At 47.0% G+C, this 19,343-nt stretch overlaps 1 protein-coding gene across 1 annotated transcript in view; it reads left to right on the top strand.

Moving 5' to 3' along the window:
* FGF18 (fibroblast growth factor 18) overlaps positions 1 to 18,598 on the top strand; it is a 53,201-nt gene extending 34,603 nt beyond the window's left edge. The window contains exon 4 of the mRNA XM_009951395.2: positions 18,332 to 18,598. Coding sequence (XP_009949697.2) covers positions 18,332 to 18,598 — 267 coding nt within the window. The remainder of the gene's footprint in view (positions 1 to 18,331) is intronic.
* Positions 18,599 to 19,343: the final 745 nt, after the last annotated feature.

Genomic DNA, 19,343 nt, shown 5'->3' with positions numbered 1-19,343 from the left:
AAAAGGGTAAGGGGAGGACTGTGCTGGGGAGGTTAGTTGGTTAGTGCTGGGGAGGTAGGCAACATAAGGCTCCTTTCAGTGGTGAGCCAGGGGATGGTATGGCAGAGCTAATACTGGAATCCGAACATCGTACTGGGGCTGGGCCTCACGGTTCTAGCGTTACAGGAATATTTTATTACTTTGGATCCCCCGCACAATGGAAGCATGTTACAAATTACAGCGTATTCACCCATCTAGCTTAACTTCTTTGCTGAAGTCATATTTTTTATGTATTAACTTGTTTTTGTAACTTAGGCGGTTCTTCTGTATTGTTGGCGAACCTAGAAGCTTGCTAACCACGCAGGAGCTTGCTCAAAGCTAAAATATCACCAAAAAATAAATGTAAAATAAAATATCTCAGCCCTCAAAGACCCCCTCCTCCACTGCCCGCACTTTGCACCACTAGAAATTAAAATCTGGCATCTTTGTGGCTGTGAAAAAGGGAAGCTGAGTTTTGTTTTGAGTCAACACAGCGAAAGCCACGCTCCCAAACAGAAACCAGGAACCACATTGCTCTGATGAAACATTATTTACTTTTGTGGTCCTGGGAGTGACACTTGTGGGACAAGTGCCTTCCCCGGAGGATCCCTCCTGCCACTTTTGTTTTCCTCACGAGCAGTGCGGATGCTTCTGTCAAGACTAAGCCCAGATCTTCCGCGGGCAGCCGCTAGCCGTGGCAGCCTGCCTGACCCACTGCGGAGCTGCTTTGGCGAAGCAGCAGCATCCAGGATGCTGCTCAAAATCGGTGGGGACTTGGAAATTGGTGTTCCGGGAGGGCTGGACCAAAGCAGCCTGTTCTCTCTGTTTCCTGCACTTCTGTGGTGCAATTACTGCTCTGAATGAGGCACCGTTGTTTGATTTTTTGGACAAGGAAACTTGTTTTTTAACCAGATTTAGACCTCTCGAGATACACATGGATGCTTTTCAAGATTGCACTGAACACTAACCTGGCCTTTGGGGGTTTTTTGTGCCTTAATTTTCTATTCTTTAAATACGATAATAGCATTTTTCCCTGAAATGTTGTAAGGATACTTTTGTTGATGTTCATGAGATGCTGATAGCACAGTAATGGAGACCTTAGAAGCATTCGAGTTAGACGGGGTAAAATGAGCATGAAATCTTACCTTTTTCTGTAGTAGACCTTGCCCGAGGTGGATCAGCAGTGGTACATGGTGCGACTCACACCTTTTCCTGGTCTGTGCTGAGTGTCCAGGAGCATCCTGGCAAAGCCAGAGGCTGTTTTTCAAAACGTGTAGTATATTTTGGCAAGATTCATCCCTTGATTTGGCCCATTGGGCAGCAGTGCAGGACAGTTCTTTAGCTTGTCACCTTTCAGGCAGTGTAAAGCTTGTGGTTTTTGTCGTGGGTTGTTTTTTTTTTTTTTTTTTTGACGTGATGTGCTTTTCATAACGTTAAGTTGGCAAATGGTTTGTTAAAAATAAATAAATAAGTCTATTCTTGTAAATACGAGTCTTCCCACCCCAGACTGCTGACAAGTTCACAAACCAGCCGACCTGAGCAGGAGGGGGTATGGAGCATGGCGTTTGGAAGGAAAATGTTCCAGACACGTTGCCCATATTAACAGCTTCTCATGAGCAAAAAAAGAAAATAATAGCATGTCTTCTTGATACCAAAGAGTGTGTTTTTAATTAGTATCATAGTTTCAGCTCTTTTTGTGGCAAGAGTTTGAGGGAATGCTTTTTAGCTTGAATGCTCTAAACAGCTAGTAAACCCCAAGGAAAACATTAGATAAAAGTTACGCCTGGGCTTATACAAATATTTAAGTTCAGTCTGGGGGTGGAGGGGAAAGAAACCCATAAACTGATTGTTTCACGGTCGCCCCAGTATGTTCATTTGGCAAGAGAGGAGCCATGGGACCAAACTGGGTCTTTTTCTCTGCTCATTTCCTATTGCCTTACACTGCATAATCCCTAACAATACCAGCATATGCCATCTGGCTTTGTTCTCCTCCTCAGTCAGCAGTTTTGGATCCCCCCCAGTTGAAAACCTGCTTTGAATTTAGTCTTTTTTGTTTCCCATAATCACCTACAAACGGTATTACAGACCGGAGCAGGTTGTCGTTCTCAGCTGAAACTGGTGACAAATGCAAGAGCTCCAGAGACGGGGCTTGCTCCCCACCTCGGAGCCAGTTGTGTTGCAGGCAGAGTAACACGCAGGGCTGAGAAGAGCAGCCTTTGTGTCTTTTTATGTATTTATCAGAATTTACACCTACGCCAACATTTCTGAGTGGAGGCCATCTGATGGAGCTCTCTCAGGAGCCCCAGACGTTGTGTTTTCTCTCTTGCTTGGTTGTTACCGCGTGTGTGTTCACGGCCAACGTTGGTCAAAGGGCTCGAAGGTGTTTTGGGCAGGCTTCTAACTTTATTATCACAGCATGCAACTGCTGAGGTCACCGATGCTCTACGTGCTGCTTATGAAAACTGGAGGCAGGGCAGGTGTTGTACAGGGAGTGACTTTTCTGTTAAAGGCAAGCAGCACCAGGGGAAAACAAATTGGATTGTGTTTCTTCGTTGATTCTTGGTGTTATGTTGAAGAAGGACCAAGAAACATTTAATCTTATTATTTTCCTTCTAACTGTAATTTTTTTTTTGCGTGTGGGTTTTTGGTGCCTTTCTGTATACACATGTGGAAATTGTAGCTCCTGAGTTATCTGATTTTGATGAAGTTCTCTATGGACCACTGGACTTTAGAATCATAGAATAGTTTGGGCTGGAAGGGACATTTCAAGGGCGTCTAGTCCAACCCCCTGCAGTGAACAGGGACACCTTTAGCTGGATGAGGGTGCTCAGAGCCCCCTCCAGCCTGGCCTTGAATGTTCCCAGGGATGGGGCACCTACCACCTCTCTGGGCAGCCTGTGCCAGTGTTTCACCCCCCTCATTGTAAAAAATTTCTTCCTTATATCTAGTCTAAATCTGCCCTCCTTTAGTTTAAAACCATTACTCCTTGTCCTGTTGCAACAGGCCCTGCTAAAAGACTGCCTCCGTCTTTCCTCCAAGCCCCCTTTACTGAAAGGGTGCAATAGGGTCTCCTTGGAGCTTTCTCTTCTCCAGGGTTTATGGTGGAGTTATATTACAAAGAGAAAGATTAAAACATGGAAACTCAGAACAGGAATATTAGGTGTTTTTCTCAAAAATTTGTCTTTTTTTTTTTGGTTGGTTGTTTTTTTAATTATTATTCCTATTTATTTCTCTCAAGCTTCTTACAAACACAGGAGAGAAGGGGACTCTGAAAGGTTCAGCTCTCCTTCCAAGAAGAGGCACACTGTGACTTGTCCACTTGTGACAAGGCACAACATGAGTGGTCACCTAGAACACAAGAACTCTGAATATTTGCAATAATTCCGTGTTAGGGAAGAAGAGAACCTAATGGTCTCTTTGGAGGAGCTCTGAGTTTCTAACTGTGGTTCTCCTGGGGAGTCCCTCTGTGGTTTTTCTCTCTGCCTCAGCTTCTCTTATCTTGTGCGTTGAGATAAGGATATCAGTAAAGTGGGGACTTCATGTTTGTAGAAGGCTGTGAAAGGTAAGTCTTTTAAGTCTCTGGAGCAAGGAATAGCAGCCTGGGGTGTGAGCAGGTGGCTGTTAATCAGCTTGGCCACCTCTAGCTGCTCTTGCTGAGCCTGTCCTTACAGCAAATCCATGCTCCCTAGAATTGCAGGACGACGCAGAGATTGCCTTTCTCTGCCCTGTCCCAGTCCCCTCGTCAGGAGAGAATTTGCAAGCGGTCAGTGATCTCTGCGAAGCTTTAACTGGATCTGTTGGGACCATTGCAAGATGACCAAAGCCCTGCCCCTTCCTTTAGGCACTGCTAGGGCTAGTGGCTGGTATGTGGCGACCAGAACATCTCTAACCCCCAGGCAGCGTTGCTGCGGAATTTCCTGTGGTTCTCTACCAGCTACCTATGGGGTCATGCAGTCTGGTCAACACTGGCACTTGGGTTATAGCAGGTATCCGTAGGGAGGGTATTTTGCACTCCCAACTATAAAGGGAGAGGAGAGACTAGGCCTGTTTTTCTGGACTGACCAAGGGCAGAGGAGAGTGGACTTTGGCTTCCTGCGAAGCTGCCAAATGGGAGGAGAGGCTGCTTATTGCAGACCGTGGCAAGGGAGACATCAGTTTTCAGAACAAGATGTAGAAACAGGAAAGGTAAGTGATGACTGGAAGGAATCCAGAAGATTTGAGAAGACTGGGGAAAGAGCTAAGCACATCTTTGATTTGGTCCAGAAGTTTCTTCAGAAGATGCTCCAAGCAATCCCACTGATGTTCTTCTGTGGCATTAGGTGGATTACATCTTTTCCAGATCCAGCAGCAATATTGTTCCCTGTTGGTTTCCTTTTGAGAACAGGTCCATCTCTCAGTGCGTTAAGTCACTCCCTGACCTCTTCCAGGAAGGAGAAGCAGGTGGTGGGTGCTGGAGCAGTCTCCTCAGGGTGGGATGGGACTTAAAGTGCAGGTGGAATCAGGGCAGCGTGGCCACTGTCAGTTGTGTGCTGCGCTCCCATGTAATGCTGCACACATGACTGTAACCTTGATACTGCGAGTCTGCCCAAAACTCGTACACCACTGTAAATGGGGGCAAGTCCTTCTTCTGACGTAGGATGTGGCTACGGAGAAAACTCTAGAAATAGGGGCAGAGGTGGAAAAGTGATAGGCAGATTGGGGTCGACAAGTATCATCCCTGCCAGCTCTACAGAAAGTGAGAGCAGTAAAGTTGTATCCTGAGAAGTCCCTGCTCATTACATCAGTTAACTTCGTCTAAGAATTCAAGCCTGAGAGTATGCGATACTATAAAATTGGTGATTTCACACCAAATCCACGTGCTGACTTGCACCATCTCCCTGGATTTTCTTTCAAAAATCCTTGGTGACCTGGCATACACACACTCTTGGAAAATCATTATAGTATACATGCATTATTTCTGAAAAAAAAAAAAAAAAATATATATATTTAATGAGTTTGGATTTATTTCTCCGTTCTCTGTGCTTAATGTGAACAGTGGGGAAAAAGCTGTTCAGTGCAAGGTAGAAGCCCGCCGGGCTGACCAGGGGCAGCCGAGGCATTGCTTCAGATCGATGGCAGGTAACTCGGGTGCTTTCTGGGGACAGCTTTGCTGATGCCACGTCTGTAGCACTGGAGCCCTCCCAGCGCTCGCAAAGCACAGACGAGCAGTGCTGAGCTTGTGCCCTTGAGCACAGTCCAGCTCCTGAAGAAAAGCTGTGCCAGCTGAAGCGTGGCTGTGCCAGGGGCATATCATCTGCACCAGGGGCTGGAGGTGTCATGGCTTTGCTGGCCACCGTCACCTCTCCCCCACTTCTGACCAGCACTGCTGTGCTGATACCACTTACAGCATAGACCTGCTTCTCAGACGTAAGATTTTTTCTGGTGTGATAACTGCTTTCCTAGCCAATGTATTTCTTAATGTTACCAGAAAGTTGCTAATACCATATGGCAAGGCTCTCTGTATCTTTGCAGGACAACAAACAAATTGTTGCTAGATGCCAGACTGCTCTGGCAGAGCTTTATCACTGATGCCTGCCAGCAGTAGCCTTTAGGGGATAGCAATAATTTGGGGTTGTTTACATTACAGCTTTAAAATAGGGGTTTTCTTGAAGCATGTGTGTGTTTAGTCAGGAAAGTTGGCTAAAAAAACTCTGACAGCATCAAAGAGTGAAGGCGCTCGCTATGGCCCATGCATGTGGTCTTGGCCCTTCATAATACCTCTGGCCTTACAGGAGAAGGAGCATGTTATGTTACAGGAGCTCCAGGTGGTTCAGCGGGAGCCACCCTTTGTAGGACAAGGAGACTTACCTGCACAGGAGACACCAGGCGGGTTCTCCAAAGCCTCATCAGTGTATCTGGACCAGCTTTTTCATCAGTTGACTTTGGTCAAGGCTGAGGTTGAGCTTTCTTGAAAAGCTACCTTTGAAACACGGATGGTGGGAAGCCAGTGCCTTGCTGTAAGGCCAGGGGTCTGTGTTAGCCTGAGACAAGGAGACCCAGAGGTGAGCTCTGAGCCTGATGCCCTTCGCGTGCCCCAGTCCTGCACGGTATGTGCGAGTCTTCCCGGTGCCTGCCTGTGCTGGGGTCTGTTCCGACAGCCAGTCGTGCTGCAAAGATGTCGGGAGGTGCACGGTGAGGGCAGAGGGGCACTCGGAGGTTTGCAGTTTGAAACTCTGATGCAGTAGATGAGGTGTTTGCACTCCTCAGCTTGTATATTTAAACCCACGCCTAACTACATCTTGGATTTGGGGCAGAACTCTGAGTTTCACAGGGTTTTGATGCTTATCCAGAATTTTTCCTGGAGTTGCACAGTATTCAGGTTGCTTGAAAGGGGCTTGTAAAACCTAACCATTTCTGGGGCTGAATGCTGAATTTGCAACAAAAACACGACCAGAATTAGTGGGGTGTCGGGTTTAATAGCGTGTGTTTTGTGGATCTCTCTGTGACATATTCAGCCATAAACTATTCTGACTTGGCATCTCATGTGAAAGCAAAACTTGACATGGCTTTTGCTGGATCTCGCTCAGATCTCACTTTGAACTGCAGTCTGGTTCTTCATAGAGGGTGGGATTTGCCCTTTTTTAAAGTGAACTGTTCACAGGCTTTTGTTCCCCTTGCGAGTTTTAGTTTTAAGTCATCTAAATAAATGCCTTCAGTGGAACCTGAAGCCAAGCAACCTTGGACCCTGCCATACTTTGAACAGGGACCTGATCCGAAACCAGCCTCAAGTGTCCGAAAATCTTGAATGGGGGCCTGCAAGACTGCAAAGGTCTTAAAAGCAATGAGATGAAAAAACCAATTTTCTTTCAGTTGAGCCATTAGAATCTTCTGCATTCACCTAATCAGGCTTTTTCCTGCAACCAGTGGAAAAAAATTTGAATTATTGTTCTGAAAACTTAGAAGCTGAGATTCTCATGAAATTAGAAGCAGAAGTGGAAGTGAAAATCAGCAATAATGCGTCTCTGTTCTCAGCCCTCAAGTATCGTGAAGCTTTTGGTAACACTGCAACCTTTCAAGCTGCTCCTTTCCCATTGCTGGGCGACCTGAAGCATCACATTTGAACTTCTGTGGATACTGGTGGAATTTGTACCCTCAGGTTAATTTCTTGCTGTTTCAAATCTTACAGTGCTGGAAACGTGTCAGAAGAATGCCCCAAGGAGGGGCTGCTAGATGTTATGGCCGGGATGTTGTTATCATGCGATCTCAGGGAGTGTAGACACGCTAATTTGTCCTGTTACTTCTCGGTAGGTGTAATGTGATGATCGCTGGCCAGACCCTATCGTGCACCTTCCCTGAGGGGCTGCGGTGGCTCTGCCCTCCGCTGTGAAGCTGTAGGCGACCGCAGGGATGAGGTGTCACAGGCTGAGGTGGGTACGGTCACGCTGGGTTTGCACACCTGGTGAGCAGGAGCCCTGCTGGAACAGCTCCTGTCCTTGAGCAGAGGCAGCTGTTGGATGCCGAGCGTATACCCAGCTTTTCCAGGAATCCTCGCTCCGGTGGCACAACTGTGTAATGATTCCCAAGAAGCCATTTATGGTTGAGCCCAGTGAAACTACTTTCCAGTGTTTATTGCACTGAGGCTGCCTTGGCACAAAAGTGGATAGGCTCGAGTGAAGCAGTGGTTCCTTCAAAGTGGTAGGGGTTTGTGCGAGCTCACCGGACCTTTGCGGCGTTAATATTTGCTGTGAGCGATGGGCCTTGTCCTGATTCTGTATTTGTGATGATTTGTTTACAGCAGTGTTTTGCACAGAAGTTTCTCTGGAGGAGGGAAGGAGAGGAGAAGGCAATGTGCGCGCCGGTAATGAATTTTGTGGAAGAAGTGTAGCTGTTTTGTAGTGGTGTGGGATAGCAGATGGCTGATCTCATGTTGCAGGGAGAGTAGAGGTCATGTTGAAGCTCCGTGTACAGAAGAGGGAGAGCAAATTGGTGGATACTCATAAACACAGAATGGCTGCAAGCCTTGGGAAGGAGAGATGGGAGAGTTTGCAGAGGGAACGGGGGTAGCTGGGCAATGCTGGCAGTGCTTGAGCTCACGTGGCACAAGAGGTTGAGGAGATGGAAGAAACGTGCTTGTGTGGAGAAGACCTCTTTGTTTCAAAAATGGTTAAAACTGCATCAATTCTTAACTGAGCCTGTGTGTGCAGGTAAGCTTGGATGCCAAAGCCCTGAAGGCCGTCTGAGCCAGAGGACTGTGGTATTCATGGCACTGAGTGGAGAGAGAGGCTTATGCCACCACATAGGCATTTATCAATGTCTTACCTCTGCTGATAAGTTGTTAGTGCTGTATGTACATTTTACCTGCACGGTCTGATGGATTTAGGTCGTGGGTTTTGTAAATGGAGCACATCATTAAGCACATTTATGCCCACGATGTGCTCCTGGGGTTGGATTTGTATTTAGCTGCTTTGCCAGGCAGAACATTGACAGCGCTGGCTGGACATCACCTAGCATCTTACAAGAGTAATGTGAATATTTGAGGTCTATTCTAAGTCCTTCTGTGCTACCTTCAGTCTTGCAGTCTTCTAAGGACCCCAGATGGATGCTGATCCTCTCAGGCTGAGCAAGGACAGGAGGTTTTGCTTTAACCAGTCTGTGGGTAGAAGAGCTGTGCATGATGTGAGCTGTGAATCCTGTGAGCAGGGCTTCCTTGGATGGTATTGGGAACATCCGAGATGGGACTGGTGCGTAATACATCACTTCATGGGCCAGGCCACATGGTCAAGAGGTCATTGTAGTCATGTTTTAGCCATATATGAACATCTCCGGTTCACTTAAGCTTCTCAGCACAGCCACAATGCTTTAAGTGTGCTAAAATAAAGCAAAAGGTCCCTTACCCTTTAACTTTAAAAAGTAAATTTCTTCATGATACTAGTTTTATGCTGGAGAGTCGCAGTTGCTCAGCTGAGGATGCGAGCGTTGGCCCTTTATCTCCAGGCTGTGTCTGGTCACCAGAGAGCTGTCTAACAGGTTTATGGATTTCTTGTGATTCCTTTTTAGCAAACTTCATGCTTTCCTTTGGATGTTCCTAAGAAGCGCCGATTCTATCTCAAATTGGAGTTTTGCAAAGTCAAGGTTCACACTGCAGACCAAGCTTGTAAGCTTGACCTCTAAATCTTTTTCTTATTCCATGGCTGGAAGCTGTATATCCCCTTACAAGCAAAAAATACCATCTTCTTGAAAGCTACATGATAATTTAATTTAATCCTTTCTGTGTTCAAGGAGTAAATGTCACCATAAAGCTGCTAACATCCTGTCCCCTGTGTTTCTTGGTGGCTGCAGCTCTGTGTCATATTGGAATATATAAGTTCCCTAAGGTTAATTGTTAATTAAAATTATTGAGAGGGGATCCCTGAGCCCTGGTCGTGCCTCACGTGTTTGGGTGGAGAGAGTGTGCTGTATGCATCTTGTGCTAGTGAGTACTAAATTGAATTTAATTGCTTTCCTCGGAGCGTCTTATCTCCCAAGTGCAATTTTTGTTGGTCTTGAGCATCTGTAGGATGAGGCTGATGTATCTTCTAAATGTTACTTTGCGAATTGTATTTTACTTGCAACAAGGAACAAAGCAACGCAGCCTTGTCTTCCTCAAGTAGATGCAGCCGAGATGCACATTCAGTTGGATCCTGCTTTTCAAGGGCTGTTTCTACTTGACTCTCAATTCATTTTTGGACATAAAGTGAAAATGGAGGCTAATTTTGGAGTGGAGAATAAAATCTTTGCTCCAACAGTAGCAAAAGATAGTCCGTTTGATATGGCCATTACAATAGTATTTTTAAGGTCAAAGAAAAGTACTTAAATACATTTTTGACCTTGACATTTTCTTACATTGTCTTTTGGGTGCTTAAAGATACTAAGTTTTCCTAAGGGGGGGGACAAGTCTCAAAAGCCTTGCATTTGTTATATGCAGATGGAAGTTTGTCATTCACAGGCTGGAACAATTCAGGAAGATCATTTTTTATGGATGGCACTGGATTTGGTCATGGATTTCTCTTTTTTTCTTAGTAAAATAATTTAACATAAAGAGAACTAATGCCATGCTGCAGACAATCATTGGTTCTAAATTCCACTGATTTAGGAACTGATGTCACTACCAGAATGTCAGCTGAATGAGATTGCACTTGTTTGAAATGATAACTTAAAAATTCAGTGTGTATGTTTGTTTAATGTGGTTAAATCTGGGATTTACCAGACCTGCTATGGGGTCAGCAACTGTTCTGGTCCCATGTTCTTGCTCCACTCGTCATCTGGACCTGGAGTTTTAAACAGTTTTTAAAAAGAAATTTCCCACAGTGGCATAGGTCCCTATATAGTGAATTTAAGCCTACATGAAATACGCTGCTGCTCTTAGGTGGCTTTTATAGAAAGTTCAGGACTAGCCTGTGGAGTCTCAGTGGGGGCTGAACATGACTGCTGGAAAAAGAAACACAGCAAACCCTGGCAGTGCATTTAACTAACAGGTTGTGCTTTGTACCGATGGGTAGAAGCGCTTTCCCAGCTCTTGCCATGCTTAGCACCTAGAAGCATACAGCACGTGGATCAGGTAGGTGCAGGTAATGGTAGGTGCCATGGAAGTGCTCAAATGTCACGTCTGAATCCTGCCTGTGGTTTCAGAGCTCCTGAAGCAGTAGCTTCCTATTGCAGGAAACCCACAGTTTTGACTTAGATTTTTTTTTTTTCCTAAATTTTCTATTGGTTTCATAGAGTTGATTTAAAAAGTGATTGCTGTTTCTCATCATTAACTGGAAGTACACATAGCTCTCTGAGATGCAGTTAGGAATTTCTATTAAGCAAATGTGCATCTTTGCAGGCGAAGCCAACCTAGTTTGCTCTAATTACGGATGTGTGCTGTCCTGCCGTGCTGTTGGCAATAAATGTGCCTGTGACGGAAGGAGCAGGTTAGGAGGCCTGTCCTGGTGTAGCCTCAGCCTTGCTTGGCTCATCCCTGCAAACACTCCTTTTGTCTCTCTATCCTCCTGTTTATCCTGTGACAAAATACTCTAGGGCAGTGTGAGGGTTACTGAACAGATATTAGTTAGAAAAGTGGGATTTTTGAATGAGAGGTAGAAGGAAAGACAAATTTCAAACCATTCTCTTCCTTCCATGGTTCTTGCAGTTTGCGTCTGGCACAAACAGGGACAGGGCTCTGTGAAGCCTGTAGCTCCCACCCCACGCATGCAAGACCGTGCTCATTTTTGCATGCTCTCAGGAGAGATGGGCGGTACCCGCAGTGTATATGGGCAGGTGGGTGCGAACATGAGCAATGCTACTTTGAAACTGGGCCTCTGAATGGAGATGTACCCTCTCTTCAGCGAATCCCCTCCGTGTGGGTTTTGTATTACTTCCCCAGCTTCATGGAGGCACTTAGATGTCCCGTATACATAATTAACCTCTCTGCTGCTCTGGCAGACACTTTTATTGAACTGCCCATCATGACTCCTAAGTATTTTCCTCAGAGGATTGTGCAGGTTCAGAGGCCAGAGAGCTGGGGGAAACGTGCATGAAGCTGAGTAACTCTTGGCAGTTATAGATGTGGCTTCCCTGATTTACAGCCCGGTCTAGGAGCAAGAATGTGCATTTGGGTCAAGAGGTGTCTCTGTGGTCAGGATGCCTTGCCATAAATCCAGGATGCTGAGCATCAGGATGCTTGTGATGGATCTGTCCTGATAATGCCTATAAAGTGCACGAGGATGGCTGGGCCCAGCTTACCAGCAGCCAGAGCACTCAGATTCGCCACGCTGCGAGGGGCTTATGTCTCCCGCAGCACTGCCGAATCTGGCAGGTGCTGCACCCACCTTGTCATGCTTTCTGACCTACCTTTAAAAGATGTATGTGTGAAGGGGGAGAGGTGGAAGTGCTAAAAACTGTAACATTCACACGGCTCCTGCCTTGCCCTCTTCCACTCAGGATTTTCCAAGCCGTGTGGATTGAGTCTGGAGGAGGCTATGAGCGTTGCCCATCTGACTTTGAGCTGAGCTTGTGCAAAACCACAGAGAAGTAATAACGCTTCCTGAAAATCCTATGTCACTATGTACAGGCCGTAAACAGCTTTGGGGCTTTCTAGGGGTTATCAGTGGTGCTGGGTGGACCAGCACTTGGTCCTCAGCTGGGGATGCTTCAGGAGTAGCTTACTGGGACTGCTGAGCCACACATGTCCTGAAAACCCAAGCCTTCCCTGCTGTCACTGCTCCAAAATTTGGGAAATATGGGGCAGGATTTCTTCCATGTAATGCAGTGTGTGAATCTAACAGTGCCAGCATTCGAGGAAAAATTTCAGCAGCCCTTTGAAATAATTGCTGAGCTCAGTGGGTGTACCTCGCACCTGGGAGTGGCATGAGATGCAGCACGATGGGGTACCACTGCTCGGGAACCCCCTCTGTCTGTCTGCGGAGGGAGAGGGAGGGATGCAGAAAGGGTCCTTTTTTAGGGTTTTTTCTTGCAAAAAAACCCGAAGTGCGTACACCTCTTGGAAACCTTTTGCTCGAGTGGTAGCTTTCCCTGCTCCAGAATTTTTAGCAAGAGGGGGCTGGCTTTTCTTGCAGAGGGAAGTGCTCCCACTTGTATGGAGGGCTGGTATCTCCACAATTTGACTTTGAGCTTGGTGGGGCTGAACTTGCAGAAAGGTGATATTAGACAGGAGAGTCACACCCCCCCCCCCCCCCCGTGAAAGGTTGAGTCTCTCTGTACCCTGTGCCAGGCCAGCATTCCTGGGTTATCAGAGACACGTTTCGTATGGTTTGGTGTTTGTTAGTATTTGCAGTGCATCACCAGTGCGTTCAGCCGCCTTACCCAGAGAGCTTCTAATTGTGCCATTGTTTGAGGAGGGGGGAAGTATTTTAACATAAGCTTAGCTAACAACAGCTTAGCACAGCATCACTCGTAGGGCTTAATTTGTGCCCTGATCTTTGCAAACAGGGAAACCTTTCAGTCTTGGAGGCATCTCTCCCTGCACCGTGGTGTTACCCGAGCCGCTTATTGTTGCCGTAAAAGCCGAGTGAGGTTTGGATTTGCCGGTGCCCACTGAGCCAGATTTGTGAAGCATAAATGAGAAAACCTGCCCTGGCCTCCCTTTCCCATAAAAAAGCTGCTCAGGTGGCTTAGCGTGGCAGCCTAATAGGGAGAAGGCGGAGGCGGCTGCTGCACCTGCTAATGCTTTGGCTCAGGCTGGTGGCACAGAGGCTGCCGTGAATTCCCCCTGAGCAGCAAGCTGTTAGTGGCAGGAATGCCTCGCTCGGAGGAGCGCTCCTGCTACGACAACAAAGAGCCCTTTGATCCTTTCCATTTGGAGAACTTAAAACGAGAAAGCCAAACTACAATAAGACCAAGTTGGGTCATAAAAAGGAGAGCAGGAGCACCAAAGCTCTCCGGAGTGTAATTGTAGAAGCAGCAAATGCTTTGGCACTTAATTCTGCTTTAGTGTCAGTTCAACATGTTTCACGTTTTAATACTGGAAAGCCCATTGCCAAATGCTCTGCACAAACAATCCGGTGCTGCTCCTTGGTGAGCTCAGGGCACTCGGAGAGCCCCTGGCTCCAGCGCAGCTCCTTCAGCTGTGCACGGGATGGAATTGGTCCGTGGTGTATAAACAGCCCCATGCTCGAGATACCCTTTCTGGAGGGGGAGCCTTGGATGGCTGCTGCTGCTCTAACCCTTGATAAAGGGGCTGGGACTGCTCAGGTCCGCTGCCTTGTCACTGAGCAGCAGCTCACTGCATCTGGGGCCAGTCCCCAGCTATTATTTAAGGAGATGCTCTGCTGGAGCTAGTGCTTTGTGCTGCTCAGGCTTTACTGGCACGGCTGTGCTTTCCCTTGCCTCTGCACAGACCGGGGTGATGCCTGAGGGGGTTTCTGTGGAAGAAGGCATCTCGATCAGGCATTTTATAAACCATTTATCAGAAGTCTGGCTAACAGCTACCATGTCTTCCCAGGGCTATTAGGGGTGTGTTTAAACAAAAAATGCTCAGAATTATTTCTCTGCAAAGAACTGAGCTGCAGATTGTTGCCTGCGTGGGGGCATGGCCTCGTCACGCGGCCAGGCAGCAGCCTGTGGGGGCAAAATTGGCAATTTGGGGGTGGTTCATCAGAGGTGTGAGGAGGTGCTGACTTGAACAGAGCCCACGCCTTTCGCAGGAGCAGGGCTGTGCCTCTGCGATGGCTCTCGCCCTGCTCTGAGAAGGGAGCTTGGCTGGAGATGCTGCCTGTGGGACAGTGGTGAACAAAATGCAGGAGCAACTCGTCCCCCGAGCACATGTGGGGCACCCTGGGGCCGCAAAGCCCTCACTCGCGTCCGCCCTGCTCTGCGGGGCTGATGGGGATGCGGGGCTGGGTGCAGGTCCTCCCCCATCATGTGGCAGTGCCACTGCACCAGGCCAGGCGGTTCCTGCACAGCTCTGAGGCTTTCAAGATCTCTTGTTTTAAAGAATCCGTTCAAAATATAAACCTCCACGTTTTGAAGGGTGAGCACCCTGGAAAGTGCACCCTGACAGCTAAGTATGATGAAGTGCAGCTTGGCAGCGTCTGCTGGCTGGTGTCGGTGGCAGAGGGTGCAGCCCCGTATCAGCTAGGATACAGCTCCTGTGCGCTAGGAGCTCCTGAGGAAGGGTTAGCGGGCAGCTGGGGCAGGGAGTGATGCTCAGCCAAAGCATCTTTTCCATCCTTCTACCTTTGGATGAGCAAGGGGATGGGTGACAAGACCCAAAGAGTGTTTTGCTGCCATTAAATAGGGACACGATTAGACCTTAAGTGATGGGCACGTGGTGAAGACAAGGTGACACTCAAAAATTATTGAAAACCCTTATAAACTGCTTTTTCCCCTGATAGATTACCATGGGTCCAGCTTTCCATGGCGTAGGTAATGTGTGCGAGTGATCTGTTCTATTGGGGATTATAACAGATGCTGTAAAATCACCTTGTAAGTATTTGAAAATGATTTGTCTGTCTCTGACGTGTCTTAGCATGGGCAGGAATGCTCTGTTTGGGGAAGTGAGGTCCTTATCCTGATTTATCTCGAGGTACTTGTAAATGTTACTGTAATTTCATGTTATCAAATCATTTAGCTCTTCCTCTTCCAGAACTAAGTTGTTTTATCTCATGCACCTTGTTTACTTCAAATTAGCCCTGAGGTTGGCCTGAAGTTGCACCTTGTTATTCCTCAACCTCCTCTCTCCGTCTTGGGCTCTGCTGGCAAATTTGAAGGCATAAGTAAATACTTTTTTGTTATTAATAGAATAACTTCCCCCTCCTACACACACATTTTCTTTTCATTCCAGTCTTCATTTTCCATGAGAAACTGACATTGCAGTACAAGCGGAAACCTCCCAAATTGCATGAAAATGCCTTAATTCTCCTAGCAACAAGGTCAGGGCTCAAATCCAGGACCTTTCCACGATCGTGGGGGAAACAGCCCTTCCAATTACCTGCTCCCCCTGCGGTATGGATCCGGTTGGTTCCTCAGCACCTGGGTTTGGGTGGATTTGAAACTCAGCCATGGTATTGTTTAAAAATTCTCCATTCATTGGGGAAGGGCTTGCAGTAGGCTGAGTCCTGAGAAACCTGGAGCTCGTTTTATGGCTTCCCATTGAAACCTGGTGGAACCCCGTGGTGTCCACTGATTTCCCCTTTCCCCACTCATGTGGCTTTGATCAAACCCAGGGCTCAGAGAATGACCCCCCCCGGAACTGGAACCACTGAGCTTTGCCCGGTTCTGCTGTTCATTAAAGTGTTTGTGAGCTTCCAGTTGTAGATGATAAAATTAGGACCTTTGTGCCTAGCCCGGGATGGAGATTGATGGTCCTATGGCAGAGCTGGCTTTGCCCCCATATGGGGGGCACGTATCAGAGCATGGACCATGGATTAGCACGTCTGATGCAGAAGATGCCATAATCTCCCGTGCCCTCCTAATGAGACCTATTCATGGGAATGAAACCCTTTAGGCAGGATGGTGCGTTAATGGTTTTAGGGTAAACATCACATATTGTTGCATGGATTGAATTGAAGCTCTGCGAAAGGTATTAAGCAAGGGAGGGATGGCTGGTCCTGGAGGCTGGTGATGATGAAGCTTTTCCCCTGTTGTTGCCTCCAGCTTGGGTTGTCGTGCCTGATGGTTCCCACCTCACAGCCTCGTTTGTAGCTCGTATGTGGTTATTTGGGGATCAGAGGTGTGGGGAAGCCTGAGCCAGATTGGCCCAAGGGGTTTCCCTTCTGTCCCGTGATCCCCTGCCCTTCCCAGAAACGGTATGAAACTCTGCTGTGATGGTGCAGGGTTTTTTAGGAAGGCTTCTAGGAAAGAGCAGGCTGGTCTGGCCTTGGGGAAGGGGTAGTAAGTGTGCGAAGCTGGGCTCCTCGCCCCAGCCATCATGCCCAGAGGAGCCCCTGAGCAGAGCTGCTGCAGCCGGGGACCAACCACCACTGTGGGGGCTGTGCTGGTCACGCTGCTGTGGCTTTCCTCTCCTTCCCAGGGACGGGATGGGTCAAATGGCTAAAGACTGAGAGGGGCTGATACTGTTTAGTTTGGGTGGGGAGAGTTTAATGGTAAGCTTAGCAGCAAGCATAGGCCTGCATTACTGAAAGACTCATTATTTGACTTCAGTGGGGAGTTGGATTGGGCTAATGCTATGATGGAAATCCTTCCTTTGGCTTTGCTGAGCATTGGATTAAGTCCTGTATGATGCTCCGTACTGCGCTAATCCCTGTCTGAAACCAATAAAACACCCAGAGATGAGACAACATCCAGGACTGAAGTAAGCCTGTATCTGCTCCCTACTGTCTTTTGACACATAAAACAAAGTGCCAGTGCACACAATGACGTGTGATGTTCTAAGTGCGGCACTGATAACTCAGCAGTTAAAGGGCACAACTTACTTTCTGGCAGAAGATTATAGGTGAGAAGGACTCTGTGCTGAAGGACTTAAAGATGCTGTTGTGTGAGGCTGCAACTCCCTCCAGTGCTGCGTGTGCTGTGTAAATCGGAGTCCTGAATCCAGCCTGAGATCCGCATGCTGCCACCTTCAAAGTCCAGTCCTGGGTCTGTTAATCTAGATCTCCAAGTTGAGCTGAACCCTGTTTGCCAAAATCCTGACCAGCGGCTGCCTCAGGAAAGGAGTCCCAGCAGGGTGGGCGTTCTGCTGCCGGGTGGTTGGTTGAGGAGCAGCACTCATGCTCAGGAGCTTCTGGCCTCCAGTTCTGTGCTAATCCTGGCTCACTCTGTGAGGAGGAAAGTAATTCAGGGACATGCCTTCCTAAGCCAGGTCCTTGAGCTTTGGGTGGATGCTTTTAGGCTGAGATTGAAAGGTCAGGAAAGGGGAAGGACCATGTCCTCTCTTCCAAACAAAAACCTACCCTTAGAGAGCAGAGGTGTAAAATCAGGCACTTGCGTCACCCCCTCTGGCAGTGGGGCTGGGGTGGGTCTGGTGCCTGAGAACACTGCTGCCACGTAGTCCTCCAGCTGCAGTCGCATCGGGGTGCCGGTGGGATGCCGTCCCATCCAGGGAGCTGCTCCGGCGTGGGAACAGCCCATTCCGCTGCTGATGTTGCTCCGGCATGCGAGTCAGAGCCAAGCCTTGGGTGTGCAATGCAGCTCCGAAATAACCGCTGCCTTCGGGGCTCTCCAGGGTCCCAGGGACGGGAGTGGGGTCAGGGACCTCAACGCCTCCAGCACCCCTCTGGCTCATCCCCGGAGCTCCAGGCACGGTTTATTTGCCAGGTGTCGTGCCAGGGATGCTGCGGGGGAGAGTTTTCAAAGCGCTGGGAAGGCTTAGACTAAGGCTTGTAATGATTTTAGTGGGATTTGGGTAGTTATGGATGCAAGCCCATAAGGTATTTCAAAAAACATATCAAAAATGAGTGGTAGAAAGGGAAACGCTGTTGTTCGGCCCATATGAGATTCTGATTCTTTTATTATTTTTTTTTCTGATTAAGTATGATGTTTCCCTGGCACAAGTTCAATTCATCCTCCTTTCCTAATGGAAAAAGCAAAGCTAAATGTCTTGCTTTGCTTGCAGTTGAGGGAGCTGGACTGGGTAAACTTAACTGGTGTCTCTGAAAAATCTCTCTTTCCTTGGATAGGAGTGTTGAGAAAAAAAAAATGAAATGATGACCTCATGCTTTCATGCTTTTTTTTAATCATTTCTATTTCAGCTGATGTTTGTTACTGCTCCTATTAACAATGTTTGAACCAAAAACAAGGTCCAGATGTGATGATTTTATTGATGCCAAATTCAGTTTTGGACACTGAGCTTGGCTTTGGATAATGAATTTCTTTCCTTTTTTTTTTCCTTTTTCAGCCTGATGGCACCAGCAAGGAGTGTGTCTTCATTGAAAAAGTCCTAGAAAACAACTATACGGCACTGATGTCAGCAAAATATTCAGGCTGGTATGTTGGATTCACCAAAAAAGGGAGGCCACGAAAAGGCCCCAAGACCCGGGAAAACCAGCAAGATGTGCATTTTATGAAGAGGTACCCAAAGGGGCAAGTGGAGATACAGAAACCTTTCAAGTACACAACAGTCACCAAGAGGACTAAGAGAATACGACCCACCAACCCCAGTTAAAAATAGACAAAAACAGTGTCACAATAATAAACCACAAAAAAAAAAAACTGCACCAGAGGAATATTTTTACATTAAAAATAAGGAAGAAGCTCTATTTTTGTACATTGTGTTTAAAAAAAAAAAAATAAAAATAAAAAAATTAATAAAAGACTAGATGGCAAACGCTGGGGAAAAGCTGTTAGGGATTTATTGTGACTTGAAACACAAAATGAACTGCTCTATTTAAATTGACGTCTTGTTGTTGATGACACAGGTGCTTATTTTGCTTTTTTGGAAAGGACAACTTTTCAAGCATATCCCCAGAGGAAAAAAAAAAAAAAGTAATTATTAAAAATAAATAAATAAAACCAAAGAAAACCAAAGTTCTTTCCCAAAGTTACTGAGACCCTGCCCCGAAAAGTGCCGGTTTTGCAGTAATCTATTTATTGTCTGCTGCACGCCGGGCTGAGACAAGATGGTGTGTGCCGCAGTGATTGAGTTTCCGTGGAGTTCTCGACGCATCGATCTTCTGTAACCTTTCTGACGACATAAGGTGTCACGGCTCCGTGATCCTGCATTATGCTCAGTTCTGGAGAATGCTGCTAAATACATTCAAGTGACTACAAGATGACCTAGTACACCAATGATAAGGGAATATTTTAAAACCAGCTATATTATATATATTATATATATATAAGCTATTTATTTCACCTCTCTGTATATTGCAGTTCCATGAACCAAGTATTACTGCCTCAACAATTAAAAA

The sequence above is a fragment of the Leptosomus discolor genome, chromosome 10, assembly GCF_034619465.1.
Source record: "Leptosomus discolor isolate bLepDis1 chromosome 10, bLepDis1.hap2, whole genome shotgun sequence".
Lineage (NCBI taxonomy): Eukaryota > Metazoa > Chordata > Aves > Leptosomiformes > Leptosomidae > Leptosomus > Leptosomus discolor.
Note: the sequence above shows the minus strand (reverse complement) of the source record. Positions and strands in the feature narration are given on the sequence as shown.